Raw genomic sequence first — 24,206 nt, forward strand, 5'->3', positions numbered from 1 at the left:
GTGAGGGACTGTGCCCTGAGATTTGGTGCATTCTGGTCCAGATACTATGCTTTTTCCATGGTCTTTGCAACCTGCAGATGAAATTTCCTCGGGTTCCTAAACCACCAGGGCCCTAAGTTCCAAGCAAAAAAACTGGGCAGCTGTTTGGGCAGACACTGAGCTAGCTGCAGGACTTTTTTTTTTTTTTCATAACCCAGTGGCACCTGGAACACCAGTGAAACAGAACTGTTCACTCCCATGGAAAGGGGGCTGAAGCCAGGAAGCCAAGAGGTTTAGCTCAGCAGATCCCACCCCCACAGAGTCCAGCAAGCTAAGATCCACTGGCTTGAAATTCTCGTTCCAAGCACAGCAGTCTGAAGTCAACCTGGGATGCTTGAGCTTGGTGGCGGGAGGGACGTCCACCATTACTGAGGCTTGAGTAGGCAGTATTCCCCTCACAGTGTCAATGAAGCCACTGGGAAGTTCAAACTGGGCAGAGCCCACCACAGCTTGGCAAAGCTGCTGTGGCAAGACTGCCTCTCTAGATTCCTCCTCTCTGGGCAGGCCATCTCTGAAAGAAAGGCAGCAGCCCCAGTTAGGGGCTTATAGATAAAACTCCCATCTCCCTGGGACAGAGCACCTGGGGGAAGGTGCAGCTGTAGGCATAGCTTCAGAGACTTAAACGTTCCTGCCTGCTGGCTCTGAAGAGAGCAGCGGATCTCCCAGCACAGTGTTCGAGCTCTGCTAAGGGACAGACTGCCTCCTCAAATGGGTCCCTGACCCCTTTGTCTCCTGACTGGGAGACACCTCCCAGCAGGGATTGACAGACACCTCATACAGGAGAGCTCTGGATGGCATCTGGTGGGTGCCCTTCTGGGACAAAGCTTCCAGAGAAGGAAGAGGCAGCAATCTTTGCTGTTCTGCAGCTTCTGCTGGTGATACCTAGGCAAACAGGGTCTGAAGTGGACCTCCAGCAAACTCCAGCAGACCTGCAGCAGAGAGGTCTGACTGTTAGAAGGAAAACGATCAAACAGAAAGGAATAGCATCAACATCAACAAAAGGGACGTCCACACAGAAGCCACATTCGAAGGTCATCAATATCAAAGACCAAACGTAGATAAATCTATGAAGAGTAGGAAAAACCAGCACAAAAAGACTGGAAATTCCAAAATCCAGAATGCCTCTTCTCCTTCAAAGGATCACAGCTTCTCTCCAGCAAGGGAACAAAACGGGATGGAGAATGAGTTTGGCAAATTGGCAGAAGTAGGTTTCAGAAAGGGGGTAATAAAAAACTCCTCCGAGCTAAAGGAGCATGTTCTAACCCAATGCAAGGAAGCTAAAAACCTTGAAAAAAGGTTCGATGAATTGCTAACTAGAATAACCAGTTTAGAGTCACATAAATGACCTGATGGAGCTGAAAAACACAGCACAAGAACTTCATGAAGCATACAAAAGTATCAATAGCCGAACCAATCAAACATAAGAAAGCATATCATAGATCGAAGATCAACTTAATAAAATAAAGCATGAAGACAAGATTTAGAGAAAAAAGAATGAAAAGAAACGAACAAAGCCTCCAAGAAATATGAGACTATGTGAAAAGACCAAACCTACACTTGACTGGTGTACCTAGTAGTGACAGGGAGAGTGAAACCAAGTTGGAAAACACTCTTCAGGATATTATCCAGGAGAACCTCCTCAACCTAGCAAGACAAGCCAACATTCAAATTCAGGAAATACAGACAACACCACAAAGATACTCCTCAAGAAGAGCAACCCCAAGACACGTAATTGTCAGATTTGCCAAGGTTGAAATGAAGAAAAAAATGTTATGGGCAGCCAGAGAGAAAGGTCAGGTTACCCACAAAGGGAAGCCCATCAGACTAACAGCTGATCTCTCTGCAGAAATCCTACAAGCCAAAGAGGGTGGGGGCCAATATTCAACATTCTTAAAGAATTTTCAACCCAGAATTTTATATCCAGCCAAACTAAGCTTCATAAATGAAGGATAAATAAAATCCTTTACAGTCAAGGAAATGCTGAGAGATTTTGTCACCACAAGGCCTACCTTACAAGAGTTCCTGAAGGAAGTGCTAAACATGGAAAGAAAAAACCAGTGCCAGCTACTGCAAAAATGAACCAAATTGTATATACCATTGACACTATGAAGAAACTGCATCAACTAACATGCAAAATAACCAGCTAGCATCATAATGACAGGATCAAATTCATACATAACAATACTAACCTTAAATGTAAACAGGATTAATGCCCGAATTAAAAGACACAGACTGGCAAATTGGATAAAGAGTCAAGACCCATTGGTGTGCTGTATTCAGGAGACCTGTCTCACGTGCAAAGACACATATAGGCTCAAAATAAAGGGATGGAGGAATATTTACCAAGCAAATGGAAAGCAAAAAAATGCAGGGGTTGCTATCCTAGGCTTTGATAAAACAGACTTTAAACCAATAAAGACCAAAAAAGACAAACAAGGGCATTATAAAATGGTAAAGAGATCAATGCAATGAAAAGAGCTAACTATCCTAAATATATATGCACCCAATACAGGAGCACCCAGATTCATAAAGGAAGTTCTTGGAGACCTACAAAGAGACTTAGACTCCCACACAATAATAGTGAGAGATTTTAACACTCCACTGTCAATATTAGACAGATCAATGAGACAGAACATTGATAAGGATATTCAGGACTTGAATTCAGCTCTGGACCAAGTGGACCTTATAGACATCTACAGAACTCTCCACCCCAAATCAGCAGAATATACATTCTTCTCAGCACCACATGGCACTTATTCTAAAATCAACCACATAATTGGAAGTAAAACACTCATCAGCAAATGCAAAAAAAAAAACCAGAAATCATAACAAACAGTCTCTCAGACCACAGTGCAATCAAATTAGAACTCAGGATTAAGAAACTCACTCAAAACTGCACAACTACATGGAAACTGGACAAGCTGCTCCTGAATGACTACTGGGTAAATAACGAAATTAAAGCAGAGATAAATAAGTTCTTTGAAACCAATGAGACTAAGGACTCAACATACCAGAATCTCTGGGACGCAGCTAAAGCAGTGTTTAGAGGGAAACTTACAGCACTAAATGCCCACAGGAAAGATCTAAAATCGACACCCTAACATCACAACTAAAATAATTAGAGAAGGAAGAGCAAACAAGTTCAAAAGCTAGCAGAAGACAAGAAAAAAACTAAGATTAGAGCAGAACTGAAGGAGCTAGAGACATGAAAAACCCTTCAAAAAAATCATTTAATCCAGGAGCTGGTTTTTTGAAAAGATTAATAAAATACATAGACCACTAGACAGACTAATAAAGAAGAAAATATAGAAGAATCAAATAGACACAATAAAAAATGATAAAGAGGATATCACCACTGATCCCACAGAAATACAAACTACCATCAGAGAATTCTATAAACACCTCCCTCTATGCAAATAAACTAGAAGATCTAGAAGAAATGGATAAATTCCTGGACACATACACCCTCTCAAGTCTAAACCAGGAAGAAGTCAAATGCCTGAATACACCAATAACAAGTTCTGAAATTGAGGCAGTAATTAACAGCCTACCAATCAAAAACAGCCCAAGACCTGATGGATTCACAGCTGAATTCTACCAGAGGTACAAAGAGGAGCTAGTACCATTCCTTCTGAAACTATTCCAAACAACAGAAAAAGAGGGACTCCTCCCTAATACATTTCATGAGGCCAGCACCATCCTGATACTAAAACTTAGCAGAGACACAACCAAAAAAGGAAATTTCAGGCCAATATCCCTGATGAACATCAATACAAAAATCTTCAGTAAAATACTGGAAAACCAGCAGGACACGGTGGCTCATGCCTGTAATCCCAGCACTTTGGGAGGCTGAGGTGGGCGGATCACAAAGGCAGGAGATCAAGATCATCCTGGCTAACATAGTGAAATCCTGTCTCCCTAAAACTACAAAAAATTAGCTGGGCATGGTGGCAGGCACCTGTAGTCCCAGCTACTCAAGAGGCTGAGGCAGGAGAATGGTGAGAACCCGGGAGGCAGAGCTTGCAGTGAGCTGAGACTGTGCCACTGCACTCCAGTCTGGGTGACAGAAAAAGACTCTGCCTCAAAAAAAAAAAAAAAAAAATATGGCAAACCAAATCCAGCAGCACATCAAAAAGCTTATCCACCACGATCAAGTCAGCTTCATCCCTGGGATGCAAGTCTGGTTCAACATATGCAAATCAATAAATGTAATCCACCACATAAACAGAACCAATGACAAAAACCACATGATTATCTCATAGATACAGAAAAAGCTTTTGATAAAATACAACACCCCTTCATGCTAAAAACTCTCAATAAACTAGGTGTTGATAGAATGTATCTCAAAATAATAAGAGCTATTTATGACAAACCCACAGCGAATATCATACTGAACTGGCAAAAGCTGGAAGCATTTCCTTTGAAACCCAGCATAAGACAAAAATGCCCTCTCTCACCACTCCTATTCAACATACTATTGGAAGTTCTGGCCAGGGCAATTAAGCAAGAGAAAGAAATAAAGAGTATTCAAATAGGAAGAGAGGAAATCAAATTGCCTCTGTTTGCAGATGACATGATTGTATATTTAGAAAACCCCATCGTCTCAGCCCAAAATCTCCTTAAGCTGATAAGCAACTTCAGCAAAGTCTCAGGATACAAAATCAATGTGCAAAAATTTCAAGCACTCCTATACATCAATAATAGACAAACAGAGAGCCAAATCATGAGCGTACTCCCATTCACAGTTGCTACAAAGAGAATAAAATACCTAGGAATACAACTTACAAAGGATGTGAAGGACCTCTTCAGGGAAAACTACAAACCACTGCTCAAAGAAATAAGAGGGGACACAAACAAATGGAAAAACATTCCATGCTCATGGATAGGAAGAATCAATATCATGAAAATGGCCATACTGCCTAAAGTAATTTATAGATTCAATGCTATCCCCATCAAGCTACCATTGACTTTCTTCACATAATTAGAAAAAACTACTTTAAATTTCATATGGAACCAAAAAAGAGCAAGTATAGCCAAGACAATCCTAAGCAAAAAGAACAAACCTGGAGGCATCATGCTACCTGACTTCAAACTACACTACAAGGCTACAGTAACCAAAACAGCATGGTACTGGTCCCAAAACAGATATACACACCAATGGAACAGAACAGAGGCCTCAGAAATATCACCACACATCTACAACCATCAGATCTTTGACAAACCTGACAAAAACAAGCAATGGGGAAAGGATTCCCTATTTAATAAATAGTGTTGGGAAAACTGGCTAGCCATATGCAGAAAACTGAAACTGGACCCCTTCCTTACACCTTATAAAAAAATTAACTCAAGATGGATTAAAGACTTAAACGTTAAGACCTAAAACCATAAAAAATCTAGAAAAAACCCTAGGCAATACCATTCAGGACATAGGCATGGGCAAAGACTTCATGACTAAAACACAAAAAGCAATGGCAACAAAAGCCAAAATTGACAAATGGGATCTAATTAAACTAAAGAGCTTCTGCACAGCAAAACAAACTATCATCAGAGTGAACAGGCAACCTACAGAATGAGAGAAAATTTTTGCAATCTATCCGTCAGACAAAGGGCTAATATCCAGAATCTACAAGGAACTTAAACAAATTTACAAGAAAAAACAAACAACCCCATCAAAAAGAGGGTGAAGGATATGAACAGATACTTCTCAAAAGAAGACATTTATGCAGCCAACAAGCATATAGAAAAAAGCTCATTATCACTGGTCATTAGAGAAATGCAAATCAAAACCACAATGAGATACTATCTCACACCAGTTAGAATGACAATCATTAAAAAGTCAGGAAACAACAGATGCTGGGGAGTATGTGGAGAAATAGGAACACTTTTACACTGTTGGTGGGAGTGTAAATTAATTCAACCATTGTGGAAGACAGTGTGCTGATTCCTCAAGGATCTAGAACCAGAAATACCATTTGACCCAGGTATCCCATTACTGGGTATATACCTAAAGGATTATAAATCATTCTACTATGAAAATGCATGCACATGTATGTCTATTGCAGCACTATTCACAATAGCAAAGACATGGAACCACCCCAAATGCCCATCAATTATAGAATGGATAAAGAAAATGTTGCACATATACACCATGGAATACTATGCAGCCATATAAAAGGATGAGTTCATGTCCTTTGCAGGAACATGGATGGAGCTGGAGGCCATTATCCTTAGCAAATTAATGCAGGAACAGAAAACCAAATAACGCATGTTCTCACTTTTAAGTGGGAGCTAAATGATGAGAACTCATGGACACATAGAGGGGAATAACACACATTGGGACCTATGCGGTGAGGGTGGGTTGTGGGGAGGGAGAGAATCAGGAAGAATAGCCAGTGGATGCCGGGCTTAATGCCTGGGTGACAAAATAATCTGTACAACAAACCTCCATGACACAAGTTTACCTATATAACAAACCTTCCCATGTAGCCCTGACCTTAAAATAAAAGTTAAATTAAAAAAAGAAAATGTGGTATATATAGATATACCATGGAATTCTACTCAGCCTTAAAAAATTATAAACTAATGTATTTTGCAGCAACTTGGATGGAGCTGGAGGCCATTATTCTAAAGGAAGTAACTCAGTAATTGAAACCCAAATACCACATGTTCTCACTTATAAGTGGGAGCTAAGCTAAGGGTACAGAAAGGCATACAGATTGGCATAGTGGACATTGGACACTCAGAAGTGGGGAGGTTGGCGGTGAGGGATGAAAAACTACATATTGGGTGCAATATACATGACTCAAGTGATGGGTGCACTAAAATTCTAGACTTCACCACTGAACAATTCATCTATGTAACCAAAAATAACTTTTACCCCTAAAGCTATTGAAATTTCAAAAATTTATTGAATAAAAATAAAATATAAAATAAGAAATAATAAATTTAATTTAAAGAGAAAACAAAAACATCCTAACACTAGAAACAACTCAAATTTCCATCATGATGTGAATGAATAAACAAATGGTAGACTATCCATAAAATTAAGTACTCAACGGTAAAAAACAATGAACTACAGATGTACACAATATGGATAAATCCCAAAGTAACTACCTTGTGTGAAACAAATTAGACACAGAGTACAAACTATTTTCTTCTATTTATATGAAATTCTAGAATGTGTAAAACTAATATATCGACAGATATTAAATCAATGGTGGCCCAGAGCCAAAAGTAGGGATTACTGATTGCAAATAGACACAAGGTTCTAACCTTGACTGTGGGAATGGTTGCATGGATGTAGGCATTTGTCAAAATCCATCAAACTATACATTTAAAATAGGTTCATTCCATTGAATGTCATTTTTACCACAACGAAGCTGATTTCAAAAAATTACAGTCCATAATGAGGGTAAAAGAAGAAAGAAAAAAACTCATTTACCACCAGTGAAGATAACTATTATAAATCTCTTAGCCTGTAAATACATAATTAAGGAAAATAATCTAGAGGATTTGTAGTTCTTCTCTAGTTTATGAGAGGAAAGTTATTCTCTACATAAGATCTACAAAATAAATAGAGGAGAAATAATGGCTTTAAAAACTTAATAATTTAAACTCACATTGAAAATTCATTTTAGCAAGATCATCAATAGATCCTAAACTAATCAAATAAAACTTGAAAAGAACTGATTAGTCAAATGGTATTGAAATGTCATCACAAGTTTAATTCCTAATAGCAAATGGAAATATGAACCTTTACAATGAGAAATTTGATGGTCACCTACTTAATGCAACGATCAAAGTAGTACCACTAATAGTGGGACGATCTGACATAAACACCTCTTGGTATGATGCAAAATGAAGTACAAAGCATGGTCTGAGAAATCTCCTGGCAAAAAAATATATATATTTTATCTGAACCTAATCAGGTTCTAATTTCCATTCTATGGAAAATAAAGGAAATAGCGCAACAATTTTACATACTGTGAGGAAATAAGGAGATAAATCCAGAATGTGGAGCATAATATAAGACAGCTGGCTGATCTGTTCAAAAATCAATTGTTAAGGAGGAAAGAAAATTAATGTCATGAAGAAGAAATATGGGAGAAACAAAAATGACAACAAACGTCATTGAACCCATGAACCTTAATTGGGAAAATGACTGTAAATGACATTATTAAGCAACTGAAGAAAAGTTAATGTAGACTGAGTATTTAATGATATTTTGAAACCATTATAAATTAGATAAGATGAGAAACGTGTAGGAGATACGGTAGGAGAATGTCATCTTGGGACATGCAGCATTTTTAGGCATAAAGTGTCAAGACATCAGAAACATTCTGAAATGGTTCACTAAAGCACAGTAATGATAGATTTGAAGAGCTACAGAGAGAGAGATGAGATAGATATAGATGGATAAATGAGAGGGTAGAGAGATAAAAGTCAACAGAGCAAACTGTTCTTTAAAATTTAAATTTTGGAATGCTTTTTTTGTCATATTTTCAAAATTTTCTCTAGTTTAAATTTTTTCATAATAAAAGTCAGGAAAAAATGCTCGAAGTCCTACCACAGGCAAGTTTGTGACCCTCTCATACCTAAGGGTAGGTGTAATACAACGGAAGTTTTCTTTTATACCTCCACAACATTCATTCAATTTCAAAGGATCTCATTTTTCTGCCTTTCTTCAACTATTCAATACCTGGATTAAAAAAAACAGTCCACTAAAATTAAATAACTACTGTTAATGTTTTTAGGTACAACCTGGATGCAAGAAATTTTAGACTTGATTCGAAATGATGGTGATGTGGAGAAATGCAAAAGAGCCACTTCTACAGAGAGACACCCTTTCCTTGAACTAACATTTCGCCTTGGAGAAAAACCTGGTGAGCCATATGTAACAAGATTGAAAGGGCCTTCACTGCAAGATACCAGAGCAATGTGCAGTGTCTTGGTCAAGTGCCTCTATGGTGGCCTGAATTACCCTGTTTCTTTCTGGAGATCAATTTGGTCACCAGTCAAGAAGTCATACCCTAGATTGGGTCCTCAGAGCCTCCTGGTGTTCTGAGTGGATGGCCTTCATCTTCTCAACAAGTTATTCATTTTATTTCTTTACTTTTCCCATTTCAAAGAACTGATACACAAGACCCTTCTCTTTTTTTCCTACTTCCCGTGTTTGAATAAATGGAAAAGCCAGCAATTAGTGTTGAGCTATCATAAAATGATGGAGGTGATTTCTAAGGGAAAAGAAGGAGGATAAGTAGAAGGGGATATTCTATAGACACTCCCAGAATCAACTGTGGTAGCTAAAGAGCTTTCCTCATGGTGTAAAAGCTCAGAGAGTAAGATTAGATAAAGAAAGGCCACCTAGAAGGCTTTCAGAAGAAAGAAATGTTTACATGTTCTTGTGGATAGACAGCTATTGTCTCCAATGGAAAAATTTTTTTAACCATTCTTTAGCCTAAGTAACAAATGTAAATTCAAGGATTTCCCAAGAGTGGCAAGAATAAATGAAGAATATGACTTATTTTTCTAGATTTGGAGATAGCTCTTGAAATGCCCTCACCACGAATGATAAAAACTCACCTTCCTTCGCATCTAATGCCACCATCTATCTGGAAAGAAAACTGCAAGGTAAAAAATGCTCACTTTTCAAACTTTTCTTAGCTTGGTAATATAAATTATATAAGTGAAGAAATCCTTCAAAATACTAAAAGTGTTAATGTTTTTAGACCTGGAGTCCTTAAAATCAAAGATTACATAAATTTGAAATCTGTGAACATCCATGTTTTCTAATACTGTTTTCTCCAATCCTACTTCATGAAAACTTCTTGGTCAAATTTTCCAAAATTCAGCCTGTATTGCTACAGACTGAATCAGAGAGTGGATTGGGAGCTAGAACGGAGGGGAACACTTTAAAAATAAAACCCTGTTGCTTTGCTCTGCCAAAGTACTAGCAGATGCTCTCCTGGTCCCACAACCAAAAGTATAGGATCTACTCCTTGCCAAGGCTTCCACACCTCCGTAATCTACTTGGTAGATTAAGCTCAAAGCCTGTCCTCATTTTTATCTCCCTCACCTCTATATCTGATCTCACAAAATCCAGTTCACTTTTTCCATCCTTCTAATCTGTGCACTATACTGCACCACTACCACCTGTACCCAAGTCAGCTCACTGCTCTCTTTTGCCTCCCAGTTGCCTCTAGTCCTGCCCCCTCTAACCCCTCCCCTCTGTAACCTCGAATCTTCCTAAAACACAAATCTGACTAAGGGATTTCCCACTATAAACACTTCCACAGGTGGATGAAGATCCCTCCAAATCCTCTATATGACTTCGATGGCCTTGACAGTCTGCACCCTGCTCCAGCTCCTCCCCAGTGTCTTCCCATTCCCTGATCCTCACTACAGTCCTCCTGAAATCCTGCAAGTCCTTTCACACACAGAGCATCCCCACACCTTCCCACATGCTCCCATCTGACTCAAGCATACCCCATCTTTACCTGCATCATTCCTACTTGTTCTTTTGGTCTGTGCATAGAAACCACCTACTGGGAAGTTCCCCTGACCCCATGGCTGGGTGAGTTTCATGTATACATGTTGGCATATGTGTGTATGTTTGCCCATTCATTGTGTTCACCACACGGCATTGTAGTTTTCTCTCTTCTTATCTCTCTGATAGACTATGAGCTCCAGAAAGGCAGGGACTTGGTCTTGTCCAATTTAACATTCTAAACAGTGTCTGGCACATAGGAAGGGTTAACTTCTCTGCTCTGCACTTGTGGAATTAATGATCCTTAATTCCCAATCATCACATCACCATTCTTTTTTCCATAATATGCCTGAATTCCCAGGGAGAAGCCAAGAGCAATGCAACTAATAAAAAAATTATATATCAGCTTAACCACCCTATTCTTTCAGAAACACTGTCTGAGACATTCTCCGTACACTTCTCATTGATATATCAAGGAAGAAGCTCTGGACACAGTGCACCAATTTCTGTAACCAGTCCCAACCTCATCTTGTACTAAGCATGTATTAGTGGCAGTCCCTCAAATTCTGTAAATCTCAGTTACTTCATCATTTAAAGGATAGGACCTCTTCTCTTCTTATCTAACCCTAATATTTCTAGGAGTCAGATGAGATGGTATGTACAAGAATGATTTCTCATTCATTAATATTTTCCCAGTTGTGAAGCTGGAAATTCCTATTCACCTGTTGGGATATGGCTGAAACTCACTGTTTCCTGACCCCTTCTCTGAATGCCCAGGAATGCTTTGTCACTTCTTCCTTCTGTGACTACTCAGCATATTATATCATATTCCAACCATGATTGACAGTGCTGTCCTAATATCATGTTCATCTTCCTGCATCACTCATAACCACTCTACAGCTGGGCACTCTCGTTTGTCTTTCTCTTCCCCAAGGCCATCGGGGTTGCAGAGTCAAAGAGGATCCATTTATTTAATATTTTAGTTCGTAAATAATGCATATAATACTATGAACTTATTGGGTGTAGTTATCATTGTATTGGAACACTCTCCTAGAGTATTTCCCCTCAGTCTTATTTTACTCTCCCTGGCTTCCTTCTCTGTCCTTGATTTCAGATTATCTATGTGGCCAGAAATGCCAAGGATTGCCTCGTGTCTTACTACCACTTTCACAGGATGACTTCTTTATTGCCTGATCCTCAGAACTTTGAGGAATTTTATGAGAAATTCATGTCAGGAAAAGGTGAGTGCAAACTAATTTTGTGGTACCCTCTTTCAGGAGATTCTAAGAATAAGTGCCTCTAGAATCTGACATAGAAATGTTCCAAAGGCCATCCTGAGTGAGGAGGTCCTATCTTGGGGACCTGGGAACAAGGAAACCAAGTAGAAGAGATTATTTTTCAAAATTGGATACAAATGTAAATTGAAGTCACATGGGGCCATAAGTGTAGGGAGAAGGTAAAAAGCCCCAAATCCTTGACTTAAGTTCCAAACAATCAACTTCAAAATAAGAAGAGGAGGAATTTCCTATGGAAAGACATGGCAGTGGGAAGGCATGAGATGATATCCTGCTGGCCTGATCTGACAATGTTATTGGACTACTGAGCTGTCATGTGCAGTCAAAAATGTCATACATTGCACAGCCATAGAGAGTTCCTTTCCCATAGGTCATAGTGCACAATCTTAAACATGTTCACCTGTGGTGACTCCAAATTAGAATTAGCAGACATGACCCTTCATCTGCTTACTAACAAGATCACACCTTCCAGAACACCAGAGAACTAGTTAGAGCCACACCTTTCAAAAAAGCAAGTGGCTGGTATTGACCAGGTGTGAAATCAGACTGGCAAAGACCTGGCAAAAAGCCCTTCAAAGAAGAATATCTCATGGAAACAGCAATCTTTACACAGAGGAAGAGACTAGAGGATTACAGAAGATGATTTTTGATGTGAGAATAATTTTCACCTATCTGTACGAATTTAGTGTAGAAACATGATTATAGATCTTCATTGTCACTGCAGTGAGCAAAACGCAGACAAATGGATGAAAATTACATGTTGTCTGCTCAATTTAATGCATATCTCTCAAATAATTAGACCTTCCATAAGTGAAATGGCTGTGTTGTGATGCTGGGAACTCCTAGTCCTTGGACAATCCAACTGTCCCTGAGCAAGTGTCTGTCAGGAAACCAAGCAAAAGGACTTCTTCCCAGCAGGAATTGGGATCTGATGATACCTAACAGCTCTACCTAGTTCAAGAGTAAGCAGAGAGGGCAGATACAAAATAAATCATTGCCAAAAAGTCAGTATAACAGTATTTCAGAGCCCCTACTGACAACCCTTTTATATGATTAAATTTAATTAAATTCTAAATCAAAAAGTAGTTTGCATTGCCCCCATGAAGTCATTATAACCAGTCCTGACCACAGCATTTATAGCCTTTTCAAAAAAAAAAAAAAAAAGGAAAAAAATAAAATTACTTCCTCATGACAACTTGGTTAAAAACAAATATCTGTATAAAGATAACCCTGGAATAATACCGGTCAACAAACTTGAAAAGAGGGGAGAGTCAGAAAACACGTACCCGGAGACCTTACCATTGAGACTGAAGACTAGTCATCATGAACCCACACTCAGAGTGCACTTAGCCAAGGAACAAAGAAGGCCACATTGGGTGCCAGATATTGTGGGATCTGGCCAGCAGCCCACAATGCAATGGGGCTATTTCTTTGTTCACAGGTGGATCAGCAGGTCGAGAAATAATAGACACATGCAAGATAGTGAAAGCTGGGTCTAGGGGGTCACCGCCTTCTGGTCCTGCAATGCCGCCAATGCACTGGATATATCAGCATTATTATTAAGTTTGGTGAGGGTGGAGGTAGGTTAGTGAGGGATTTAGGGTCATTTGATTATGAGGTGAGATGGTCACATGGGGATGAAGTAATTCTTTAACATAACATCTGTATGCAGAAGTACAGTATGCAGAGATAAGAATTTACAATATAGTCTGTGGGTCAGTAATTTCTAACAGAGCCTTAAAACAGAAATATAGTCTTTCCATAACCTATGATTAGCAAGATATTAATCAGCAGTAACAGTTGCAGCAAAAGCTGGTTACAGACAATCCATAGAAACAGGACGTGAAGCTAAACAACTGGTTAAACCAGAAATTCTCAGAAGGGAGTATGCCTTCACCCTAAAGAGGCCTAGAAGAGCCATGGCAAGATGGGGGTGTTTAAAGCCCTATCTTATCCATATGAAGAGGTGCCCCTCATGCATCCATTTATAGGCTCTCCACAAGGGTCACATTCCATTCCCGGAGGCATGAACATCTGCTTTTCTGGAATAGGAATCTTGGTGATGTGAAACCTCCCTGACTGCATGTCCGTTCATAGGCTCTCTGCAGGGAGAAGGACATCATGTGCTGTTGGCTCATTCTGGCAGCCCAACCTGGCATTGTCTTTACACAATCCCGCCTGCAATTTTGTATTTACAATAATCAGGAGCATTTCATCTTTTATTCTGTAGCAATAGTTTCAGGGAGTCTCCCTACATCAGAGTTTTTATAGGCATAGTATTGGGGCATGGTAGTCCAGGATGGTCTTGGAAAAATGCAACATTTGAGCAGGAAATGCCTATCCTCAGCTAAGTCTGTGGGGTGGGGTCTCTGGTAGCCAGAGACCAGGCCCTCCTCGACCCAGCAGTTCCTTCCCCCTTTGCATAGCATTTAAAGGAACCACACTCTTTTCTACCCAGCACTAATATATCATTATTAGAAGAGATGGTTCTGAGAGGCCTTAGTGAGTGGCTGAATGACAACAGGACAGATGACCTCAGAGAGGACAGCAAGGAACATGTCATGAAAGGGAGAAATTTGGAGAGATTTAAACTCAGAGATAAAATTAGAGAAATCTAAAAAGACATTTCAATTAGTGTCTTGAAAGGGAATCAGGAATATACACAGCTCCCAATGCACAGAACAAAGTAAACTCCCTGTGGTTGTGATCATTATCTCTACCTTATTTTAGTAAGAAAAGCAGTGCTATTGTTACCCCAGGCAAAGGGGAAATAGCATCCTACCCTCTAGCCAACTGGAAGGAAGACAAACTCAATGGTAAAGAATAGATGATGAGATCTTAAGAAAAGAGACCAGCTAGTCCCTAGGGCCTGCTATGAGGTAGAAGAGAGAATGAGGATGGGGAGTCTAAACCAGCCCAGGGGGGACCCTGGGTGAAGTTTCCCCATCAACCATCACCCCTCTGACTCCATCTGGCCAGATAACTCAACCAACTGAAATACAACCTTCATGTCTAGTTGGTGATCCAGAGAGATTTCCTCTAGTACTCCTTAAAGGCATAGCAAGAAAAACAGAGATTCATTGATCACCCCTGCCTTGTCAATGCACTCAAAGACTGGTTCACAGGGCTAGTATACTTTGCAATTGGAGAAGTGACAAGCCGTAATGAGTAGAGGGCTCTGGTTCCCAGGTAATGTCAGAGTCAAAAGTAGACCTCAGAAGAGGAAAAGGAAGACAAAAGGAAAAGTGAACCTCATTTGCCTACTCAGAAATGATTCTCTAAGCAACTGAATGCTGTCAATAAAAACATTTCCTGTACCACCATTTGGACTCTCAGTGTTCATGACCAACTATACAAAAGTTGTTTCTTTCATGCAATGGGTGATAACTGCCTGGAGCAAAGCTGCTGTGCGTTTCTATTAGGTTGGTGCAAAAGTAATTGTGGTTTTCAAAAACCCCAATTTCTTTTGCACCAACCTAATACATGGAGGATTTGAGCTATTCTTCATCCTCCAGAGCCATGACTTGGCTACAGGCTGTTGAGAATCAGACAGTTCACAGATACAGAGTGCCCCACGGCCCCCCATAGAGCTTTACCCAGTGTGGCCTCCAACAAGAATGCCAGTTTTCTCACACCTTTCCCAGCAATGGATATTATCATTGCTGTTTAATTTTTGCTAATTGGAGAACCAAAAGGTTTTTCTCATTTTTATTTTGTGTGTTCTGTTTAGTTAAGTTTCTGCTATTGTACCTTATTCCTGCTTTGGAGATTCTGTGTGTGGGGCAGAGGAGTATGTGTGTGAATGTCTTGCCTGTTCATAGTCATTGACTCTGCTGTTTTGAGGTGTTTATCATGCTTCTTATCGGTTTATAAAGCATGGATATGTTTATGTATTACATATAATTGCATGCAGATATTTAATTTCCCCAATAGTCTTTGTTTATATTTTATCTTTATGCTATATTTCATAATGTAGATAATTTTGTCTTTTCTAAAATTTTATAGGATTTGTAAACAGATCCTAAAATTATTTTCTTTTATGTCTTTTGATATTTATTTCAAGACTAAGGAGGCATTCCTTCATCTATTAAGATATTTGTGGGTTAAATCTTCAATCCATTCATAGTCATATATAGTATCACACAGAGATCCAACTAAATTTTTTCTAATATTCCCAAAAACATTTATCAAATAACATCTTACTTCCCACCAATTTGGGGTTCTACTTTCATTCTTTCTAAAGTTATGAATATATATATGTTTTATCTTACACTAAGCTACTTATCTGTGACAATGCCAACCTTCAAATAAAGTAAGATCGCTTTTTCCCTTATTTTTCTTTTTCAAGTTGATTTCTATTTAGTTAAAAGAATTACTCTGTCATGCGAATTTTAGAAGATATGCACAGATTTAAAAAGAAATCACAGGCTGGGCGCGGTGGCTCACGCCTTTAATCCCAGCACTTTGGGAGGCCGAGGTGGGCAGATCACAAGATCAGGAGATCGAGACCATCCTGGCTAACATGGTGAAATTCCATCTCTACTAAAAATACAAAAAATTAGCCAGGCGAGGTGGAGGGTGCCTGTAGTCCCAGCTACTCTGGAGACTGAGGCAGAAGAATGGCATGAACCTGGGAGGTGGAGCTTGCAGTGAGCCGAGATCGCACCACTGCACTCCAGCCTGGGTGACAGAGCGAGACTCCATCTCAAAAAAAAAAAAAAGAAAGAAAGAAAGAAAGAAATTACAATTGGATTGAAATCATATTTCATTTCCAAATTATGAAATATTTTTTATTATTGATATATTTATAACAAATCTTCACTTACAATAATGGAATATTCTTGTATATGTTTATATTTTGTAAAAATTTTTCTCTATTTTTTATATTGACATAAACATATTTTGATAAATTTTCTATTTTTAATTATTGTTGCAACCATAAAAGGAATCTTCCTTCCTACTTCACATTTTCCAAGTCTTTTATTTAGCACTAGCTCAAGGAAAGTAATTTGATTATATGTGCAATTTTGCATGTGTATATATTTTATATATATGTTTTATATACACACACACATTTGTGTATGTATACTGACCATATTACCAATAGTGAATTAGTTCCAATAGCTTTCAGTTACTTTTCTTACATTTTCTTTGGACATATGTGTCTTCATTTGGGCCCCCCCAGAACCTAGAATCAGACACTAGAACAGGAATTTGTGTGTGAGTGATTTATCCAAATCTGCTCTGCAGATCTCCAGCAGAGCAGTGGGTACCTGATTTAGGACAGAAAAGGGAGAGAATGAAACTCAATCAGCTCCATAGAAGTTGACTAAATGTGAGTCCCACAAAGACACCCTGGGGAACTATGTAAAGCACAAGCTTTGGGATTTTCACACTGGAGCGTTGATAGAGGCAGGACACTTATACTCCTGTCGTCATTGCCTGAGGGTTACCCTTCCACTCACAGGCAGAGCAGGCTTCCAGAAGAAACCCCTAGACACAAAGAAAAAGATACTGGCATTTATAAGACGTCAGTGGAACACAGAGGAGCTGAGCACTTGCCAGTGTCTGCTACAGCCCCCTTTGCACCAGGGATCTGCTTGCACTTTAGGTGACATTTGCAGCCTGCCTTTCACTTTTTCAAGATCAGCAGCAATTTCTACAACAAAAACAAATCTTACAACAGGAGTGTTAATGGAACAAGCTATAGCCCCAACTGCTGCAATTTGTACTGAGCCTATAATATATACTCATCCTCTCCCTCCTCTTTTGCTCTGCTGATGCCCCCTAACTTCAGCCAGTACTTGTGCTGGGCAAGAGGGCCTGCACAGCAGCATAACACAACTTGAATCCCTGAAGAGTCTGAGCTCCCTGGTTACCTTGCCTTTGTCAGGCTGTGGTTGTTGCAATACACTACTTATGGTTAGTACTGGAAATGAAGGCACTAAGAGGAGTCCCAGTGAATCTCCCAGATCCAGACATATTCCTCACTGCCCCCATTATGTGGCACCAACTCCATCCCCTCATGGAAATCAGGGCCAGTTTCTGCCAACATAGTAACTCCTGCTTGCCTTTGCCTGCAGTTCTATAGGCAGGAGGAAGCAAAATTGACCCAAAATAACCATACTTTTAAGTTTGGTTGGGCCCCTATTGAGTCCCTTGGTAGAAAAGTTCCTCCCCTGGGCACCAGGACACCTGCTCCAGCAAAGCCTAAAGATTATAATCACAAATCCCTCAGAAACATCACAAAGGAACTAATGACTGGGCCTGTACCTACCTGCCACTTCCCCTGGCCTCCTGTAATCTACCGGTCATGGACATAGTACCATATAATGGTCATTCATTTAAAGAACGCCCTGTAACTTGAAGGAAAGCCCCTGAAACTTGTAAAGTGTTATCTCTAAGTTGGCACCACCTTAGCTAAAACTTCGAGAGTTCATTCCGTGTTCCTTAAAATGATCTGCTTCTGGATCAATTGTTCTGGGATAAGACAAAGAGGTCTTGCGTCTTAAGCACATTTTCCCACCTTCTTTGCTGTAAAGTGTCCCATTGGCGGAAGGGGATGATAATTCCGTGGGATCTCAGAGAGTAGTGCTGGCCAACACACTTCAGAGAGGAAAGGTAATCATTACTTCTCCAAAATGGAGAGTGATGCAATCAACCAGTCACTGTGTGTACAGCTGGTTCCTTCAAGAAATAGGACCATGATCAAAAGGCTCATCATCATTCCCTGCTGCTGCAAGATCAGATGTTCACAACTCGATATGCCTCTGTGAGAGACAGCCCATGCCATTGGGCTCATGTAAACATGATGATGGCTTAAGAGAGAGGCTAGCTTTGCTTAACCAAAGAGTCATTTCAGGCTGAGCATGGTGGCTTACACCTGTAATCTCAGCACTTTGAGAGGCTGAGGAAGGAGGATAGCTTGAGTCTAGAAGTTCAAAACCAACCTGCGCAACATAGTAAGACCCTGTCTCTTAAAAAACAAAACAAAAAAATGAAAGATTCCCTTCTGCTCTCTGGTTGTTCAGTGCTTCCTGTTGTAGATCCTCTTTGTTGGAATTTGCTGTGAGACACAAAAATCCACAGGATTCATTCCCACCCCTATATGGCCAAGCACGTAGCTCTGCCACTGATCTCTGTGTCTCCAGTTCATTAATTTTGCCCTTCCAGGATATCAGTCAACCAGCTGGCCCTTTATCCTGCCCAGGAGTTCATGTGTATCCTCAACTCAGGCCACTTGTTCCTCCACACAGAGAGAATGACCAGACATACTGCACATAGTTCTACTCACTCAGAGGACCTACCCTTTCCACTATCCTCCTCACCACCCCACCCACTAATATGGAAAAAGTCTATTATTGGATCTTACTGACACAAGGAACACATAGGCAGCAAATCCATCCTGATATTTCCTCCACTGTCAGATGGTCATAGGGAACTCCCCACAGGCTCCAAAGGAGGGATGTTGGTGCAATAGAGGAAAGTGTGGGTGGTGAGGAATGTGGAGTATCTCATTAATGAGCTTATGTCTTCCAGATCTGCTCAGACCTGATCCCAATGTCCATTAGTATCATAAAACAAATCACTGTTTATGCAACCTTATGATTTGGTCTAACAATTCCCATCTATGGTGAGAGGCACTAGCTGCAGAGTCAATTGGTGTCTCATATTCCAGTGCTTAATCCCTACTATGACTGAGTACTCTGCCAGGGGCTTGTTTTCAAATGGTCAGCAGTTCTCTTTAACAAACAACATGGATTTGCTTGATCCAGAACCTTAGGAGTGCACACTGTGAATCTCCTATTAGGACATGCCAGAAGCTCCACACAGCATCTTCCTCTTACATGGTTAGAAAGAGCATCTTTCTTTTCCTCTAGAGCAGTGGTCCTCAATTGGGAGTGATTTTGTCCCCATGCTCTGGAGACATTTTTTATTGTCACCACTGGGGAGATGCTATTGGCATTGGATGAAGTAGAGACCAGGAATGTTGCTAAATACCCTACAATGCAAAGTACAGACTCCCACCCCCAATGAAGAATTATTGAACTCCAATGATCAACAGTGAAAATGTTGAGAAACTCTGCTGTGGGCCCACTCCCTCTGACACAGGGATGCTTCTTACCAAGTTGAGTCAAGAGGAGGCCAATTTTGCAGCCCCAGAGTTGCTGAGGAATCAAGGGGCTCAAGGTTGTTAGGATGCCCCAGGTTTCGGAGTCCCAGTCTTTCCCTATCTGGCTCTAACTTTAGCAAAGTAGAGTCATCAGAGCTGCGCATTCCAACTCCTTTGCAGTTCTGCCACTCAATAAAATCCCAGGCTTGCTTTCCTCCAGTGTTCCCTCTAGCACAGGGAGATGAGAGTCTCCTAATTAAATGCTGCTAAAGAGGGCTTCTACTCCACATTTTCCTGGAATTACTGGGTGAAAATTTTTGGCATTTAACAACAATCAATAACCCAAAAGTCCTTATAATTAGCACTGCTATTTGTAGTTGAAGATTGCCTCTATAGAGAAAAGCTACTGATATTTTGTATTTATCTTAGATACCATCATTAACTAGAAATGAATATAAAAAATATCCCATTCACAATGGCCATAATCAAAAATTGAAAAGCAATAGATATTGGAAGGGATGTGATGAAAAGGGAGCACTTTTACACTGCTGTTCGGAATGTAAACCAGTACAACCACTATGGAAAACACTACGGAACCACTATGGAAAACCACTATGGAAAACACTATGGAGATTCCGTAAGGAACTAAAAGTAGAAATACCATTCGATCCAGCAATCCCACTACTGGGTAACTGTTGCGGGAAGTCAGGGACCCCAAATGGAGGGACCGGTTGAAGCCATGGCAGAAGAATGTGGATTGTGAAGATTTCGTGGACATTTATTAGTTCCCCAAATTAATACTCTTGTAATTTCTTATGCCTGTCTTTACTGCAATCTCTAAACATAAATTGTAAAGATTTCATGGACACTTATCACTTCCCCAATCAATACCCTTGTGATTTCCTATGCCTGCCTTTACTTTAATCTCTTAATCCTGTCAGCTGAGGATGATGTATATCGCCTCAGGACCATGTGAAAATTGTGTTAACTACACAAATTGTACAGCATGTGTGTTTGAGCAATATGAAATGTGGGCACCTTGGAAAAAAGAACAGGATAACAGCAATTGTTCAGGGAATAAGAGAGATAACCTTAAACTCTGACCACCGGTGAGCTGGGCAGAACAGAGTCATATTTCTCCTCTTTCAAAAGCAAATGGGAGAAATATCGCTGAATTCTTTTTCTCAGCATGGAACATCCCTGAGAAAGAGAATACACACCTGGAGGTATAGGCTTATAAACAGCCCCCCCAGGTGCTCCTGTCTCTTATGGTTGAGGCTGCAGAGATGAAATAGACTCCAGTCTCCCATAGCACTCCCAGGCTTATTAGGAAGAGGAAATTCCTGCCTAATAAATTTTGGGCAGACTGGTTGATCTCAAAACCCTGTCTCCTGATAAGACGTTATCAATGACAATGGTGCCTGAAACTTCATTAGCAATTTTAATTTCACCTCGGTCCTGTGGTCCTGTGATCCTGTGATCTCGCCCTGCCTCCACTTGCCTTGTGATATTCTATTACCTTGTAAAGTACTTGATGTCTGTGACCCACACCTATTCACACACTCCCTCCCCTTTTGAAACTCCCTAATAAAAACTTGCTGGTTTTTGCGGCTTGTGGGACATCACAGAACCTACTGACATGTGATGTCTCCCCCGGACACCCAGCTTTAAAATTTCTCTCTTTTGTACTCTGTCCCTTTATTTCTCAAGTTGGCCGACGCTTAGGAAAAATAGAAAAGAACCTATGTGAATATTGGGGCAGGTTCCCCAATAGGTAACTACCCAGAGGAAAAGAAGCCATTATACAAAAAAGATACTTACACACACATACTTATAGCAGCACAATTAGCAATTGCCAAAATATAGAACCAGTCCAAATGCCCACCAATGAACAAGTGGATAAAGAAATTGTGATATATATATATATACACACACACACCATGGAATACTACTGAGCCATAAAAATGAATGAAATAATGGTATTTGCAGTGACTGGATGGAATTAGAGATTATTATTCTAAGTGAAGTAACTCAGGAATGGAAAAATGAACATTGTATGTTCTCACTCCTAAGTGGGAGCTAAGCTATGAGGATGCAAAGGCATAAGAATGATACAATGAACATTGGAGACTCTGGAGAACGGGTGGGGGATGAGGGATAAAAGACTACAAATTGGGTACAATGTATACTGCTCAAGTGGTGAGCGCACCAAAATCTCAGAAATCACCATTAAAGAACCACCTGTTCCCCAAAACCCTATGGAAATTTTATATATATATGGGATATATATATACATACCCCATTCACAATAGTAACAAAAAAAGTAATACTTAGGAATGAATATAACAAAGAGATACAGAACCTACATTATTAATAAAATGTATCAAAAATGTGAAACATGATAAGAAATATCATATTCTTAAAAGAGAAAACTTAATATAAAAATGTTAACTCTTCCAAAATTTACATATAAATTTAATGTAAAGCCAAATTTACAACCAAATTATATTAAAATTATATTAAATTATTTTAAATTTTATATAGAAGTCTAAATGACTGATAATACCCAAGAAAACTTTTAAAGGGAATCTGGAGAACAGTCATTATCTTTCTAGACATTGAAACAAACTATAAACCAGAGTAATTATGGTGTTGGCACAGGAATAGATAAGTAGATAAACAGGAAAAGTTTTCAAAGTATAGGTATGTTTAGTAAATTTTTAAACAGCACTAAATTTAAGTATTGAAAAATAAATTATTTAACAAATTGTGTTAGCAAAATTGACACACCAGCTGAAAGAAATTTAAATGGGAATGTCATCTCATATCATATGCAAAAATAAATTCCAGCTGGATTAAAGCCTTAATTGTATGAATATTAAGCAATAGAAAAATTAGCAGAAAAAACAAGACACTATATGTACAAGGTAGGTTCTGGGAGAAAATTGTATTACCAAAGTAGGAAAGAAAAAGTAATAAAGGGAAAATAAAAGTAATAAAGGGAAAAGACATGTTTAAATATATTTTCAAAAATTTTAAAGATTTTTTTTGTCAAAAGCTGACATAAAAATTAATAAACATCTTTTCAGAAGTGTCTGTTCATATCCTTTGCCCATTTTTTGATGGGGTTGTTGGTTTTTTTCTTGTAAATTTCTTTAAGTTCCTTGTAGATTCTGGATATTAGACCTTTATCAGATGGGTAGACTGCAAAAATTTTCTCCCATTCTGTAGGTTGCCTGTTCACTCTGATGTTACTTTCTTGTGCTGTGCAGAAGCTCTTTAGCTTAATTAGATCTCATTTGTCTATTTTGGCTTTTGTTGCCATTGCTTTTGGTGTTTTAGTAATGAAGTCTTTGCCCATGCCTATGTCCTCAATGGTATTGCCTAGGTTTTCTGATAGGGTTTTTATAGTTTTACATTTAAGTCTTTAATCCGTCTTGAGCTAATTGTAGAAAGTGTAAGGAAGGGGTTCAGTTTCAGTTATGTGGCCAAAAAACATTTGAAAAAAAGCTCATCACCACTGATCATTAGAGAAATGCAAATCAAAACCACAATGAGATACCATCTCACACCAGGCAGAATGGTGACTATTTAAAAAGTCAAGAGACAATAGACGCTGGTCAGGCTGTGAAGAAATAGAAATGCTTTTACATTGTTGGTGGAAGTATAAATTAGTTCAACCATTGTGGAAGACAGTGTGGTGATTCCTCAAGGATCTAGAACTAGAAATACCATTTGACCCAGCAATCCCATTACTGGGTATATACCCAAAGGATAATAAATCATTCTACTATAAAGACACATGCACATGTATGTTTATTGCAGCACTATTTGCAATAGCAAAGACATGGAACCAACCCAATGCCAATCAATGATAGACTGGATAAAGAAAATGTGGCTCATATACACCATGGGATACTATGCAGCCATAAAAAAGAATGAGATCATGTTCTTTGCAGGGACATGGAGGAAGCTGGAAGCCATCATTCTCAGCAAACTAACACAGGAACAGAAAACCAAATACCGTGTGTTCTTACTCATAAGTGGGAGTTGAACAATTAGAACACATGGACACAAGGAGGGAAACAACACACACTGGGGCCTTTTGGGGGTTGGGGGGAAAGGGGAGGGAGAGCATTAAGACAAATACCTAATGCACGTGCAGCTTAAACCTAGATAATGGGTTGATAGGTGCAGTAAAACACCATGGCACATTTACACCTATATAACAAACCTGCACATTCTGCACATATATCCCAGAACTTAAAGTAAA

The 24,206-nt window shown here is 39.4% G+C and overlaps 1 protein-coding gene across 1 annotated transcript in view; it reads left to right on the top strand.

Moving 5' to 3' along the window:
* Positions 1-24,206, top strand: part of LOC100988713 (sulfotransferase 1C3-like) — a 79,367-nt gene that overhangs the window by 12,890 nt on the left and 42,271 nt on the right. Inside the window, exons 4-6 of the mRNA XM_055108372.1 lie at positions 8,793-8,921; positions 9,572-9,669; positions 11,640-11,766. Coding sequence (XP_054964347.1) covers positions 8,793-8,921; positions 9,572-9,669; positions 11,640-11,766 — 354 coding nt within the window. The remainder of the gene's footprint in view (positions 1-8,792; positions 8,922-9,571; positions 9,670-11,639; positions 11,767-24,206) is intronic.

This window comes from Pan paniscus, chromosome 12 (genome assembly GCF_029289425.2).
Source record: "Pan paniscus chromosome 12, NHGRI_mPanPan1-v2.0_pri, whole genome shotgun sequence".
NCBI lineage: Eukaryota > Metazoa > Chordata > Mammalia > Primates > Hominidae > Pan > Pan paniscus.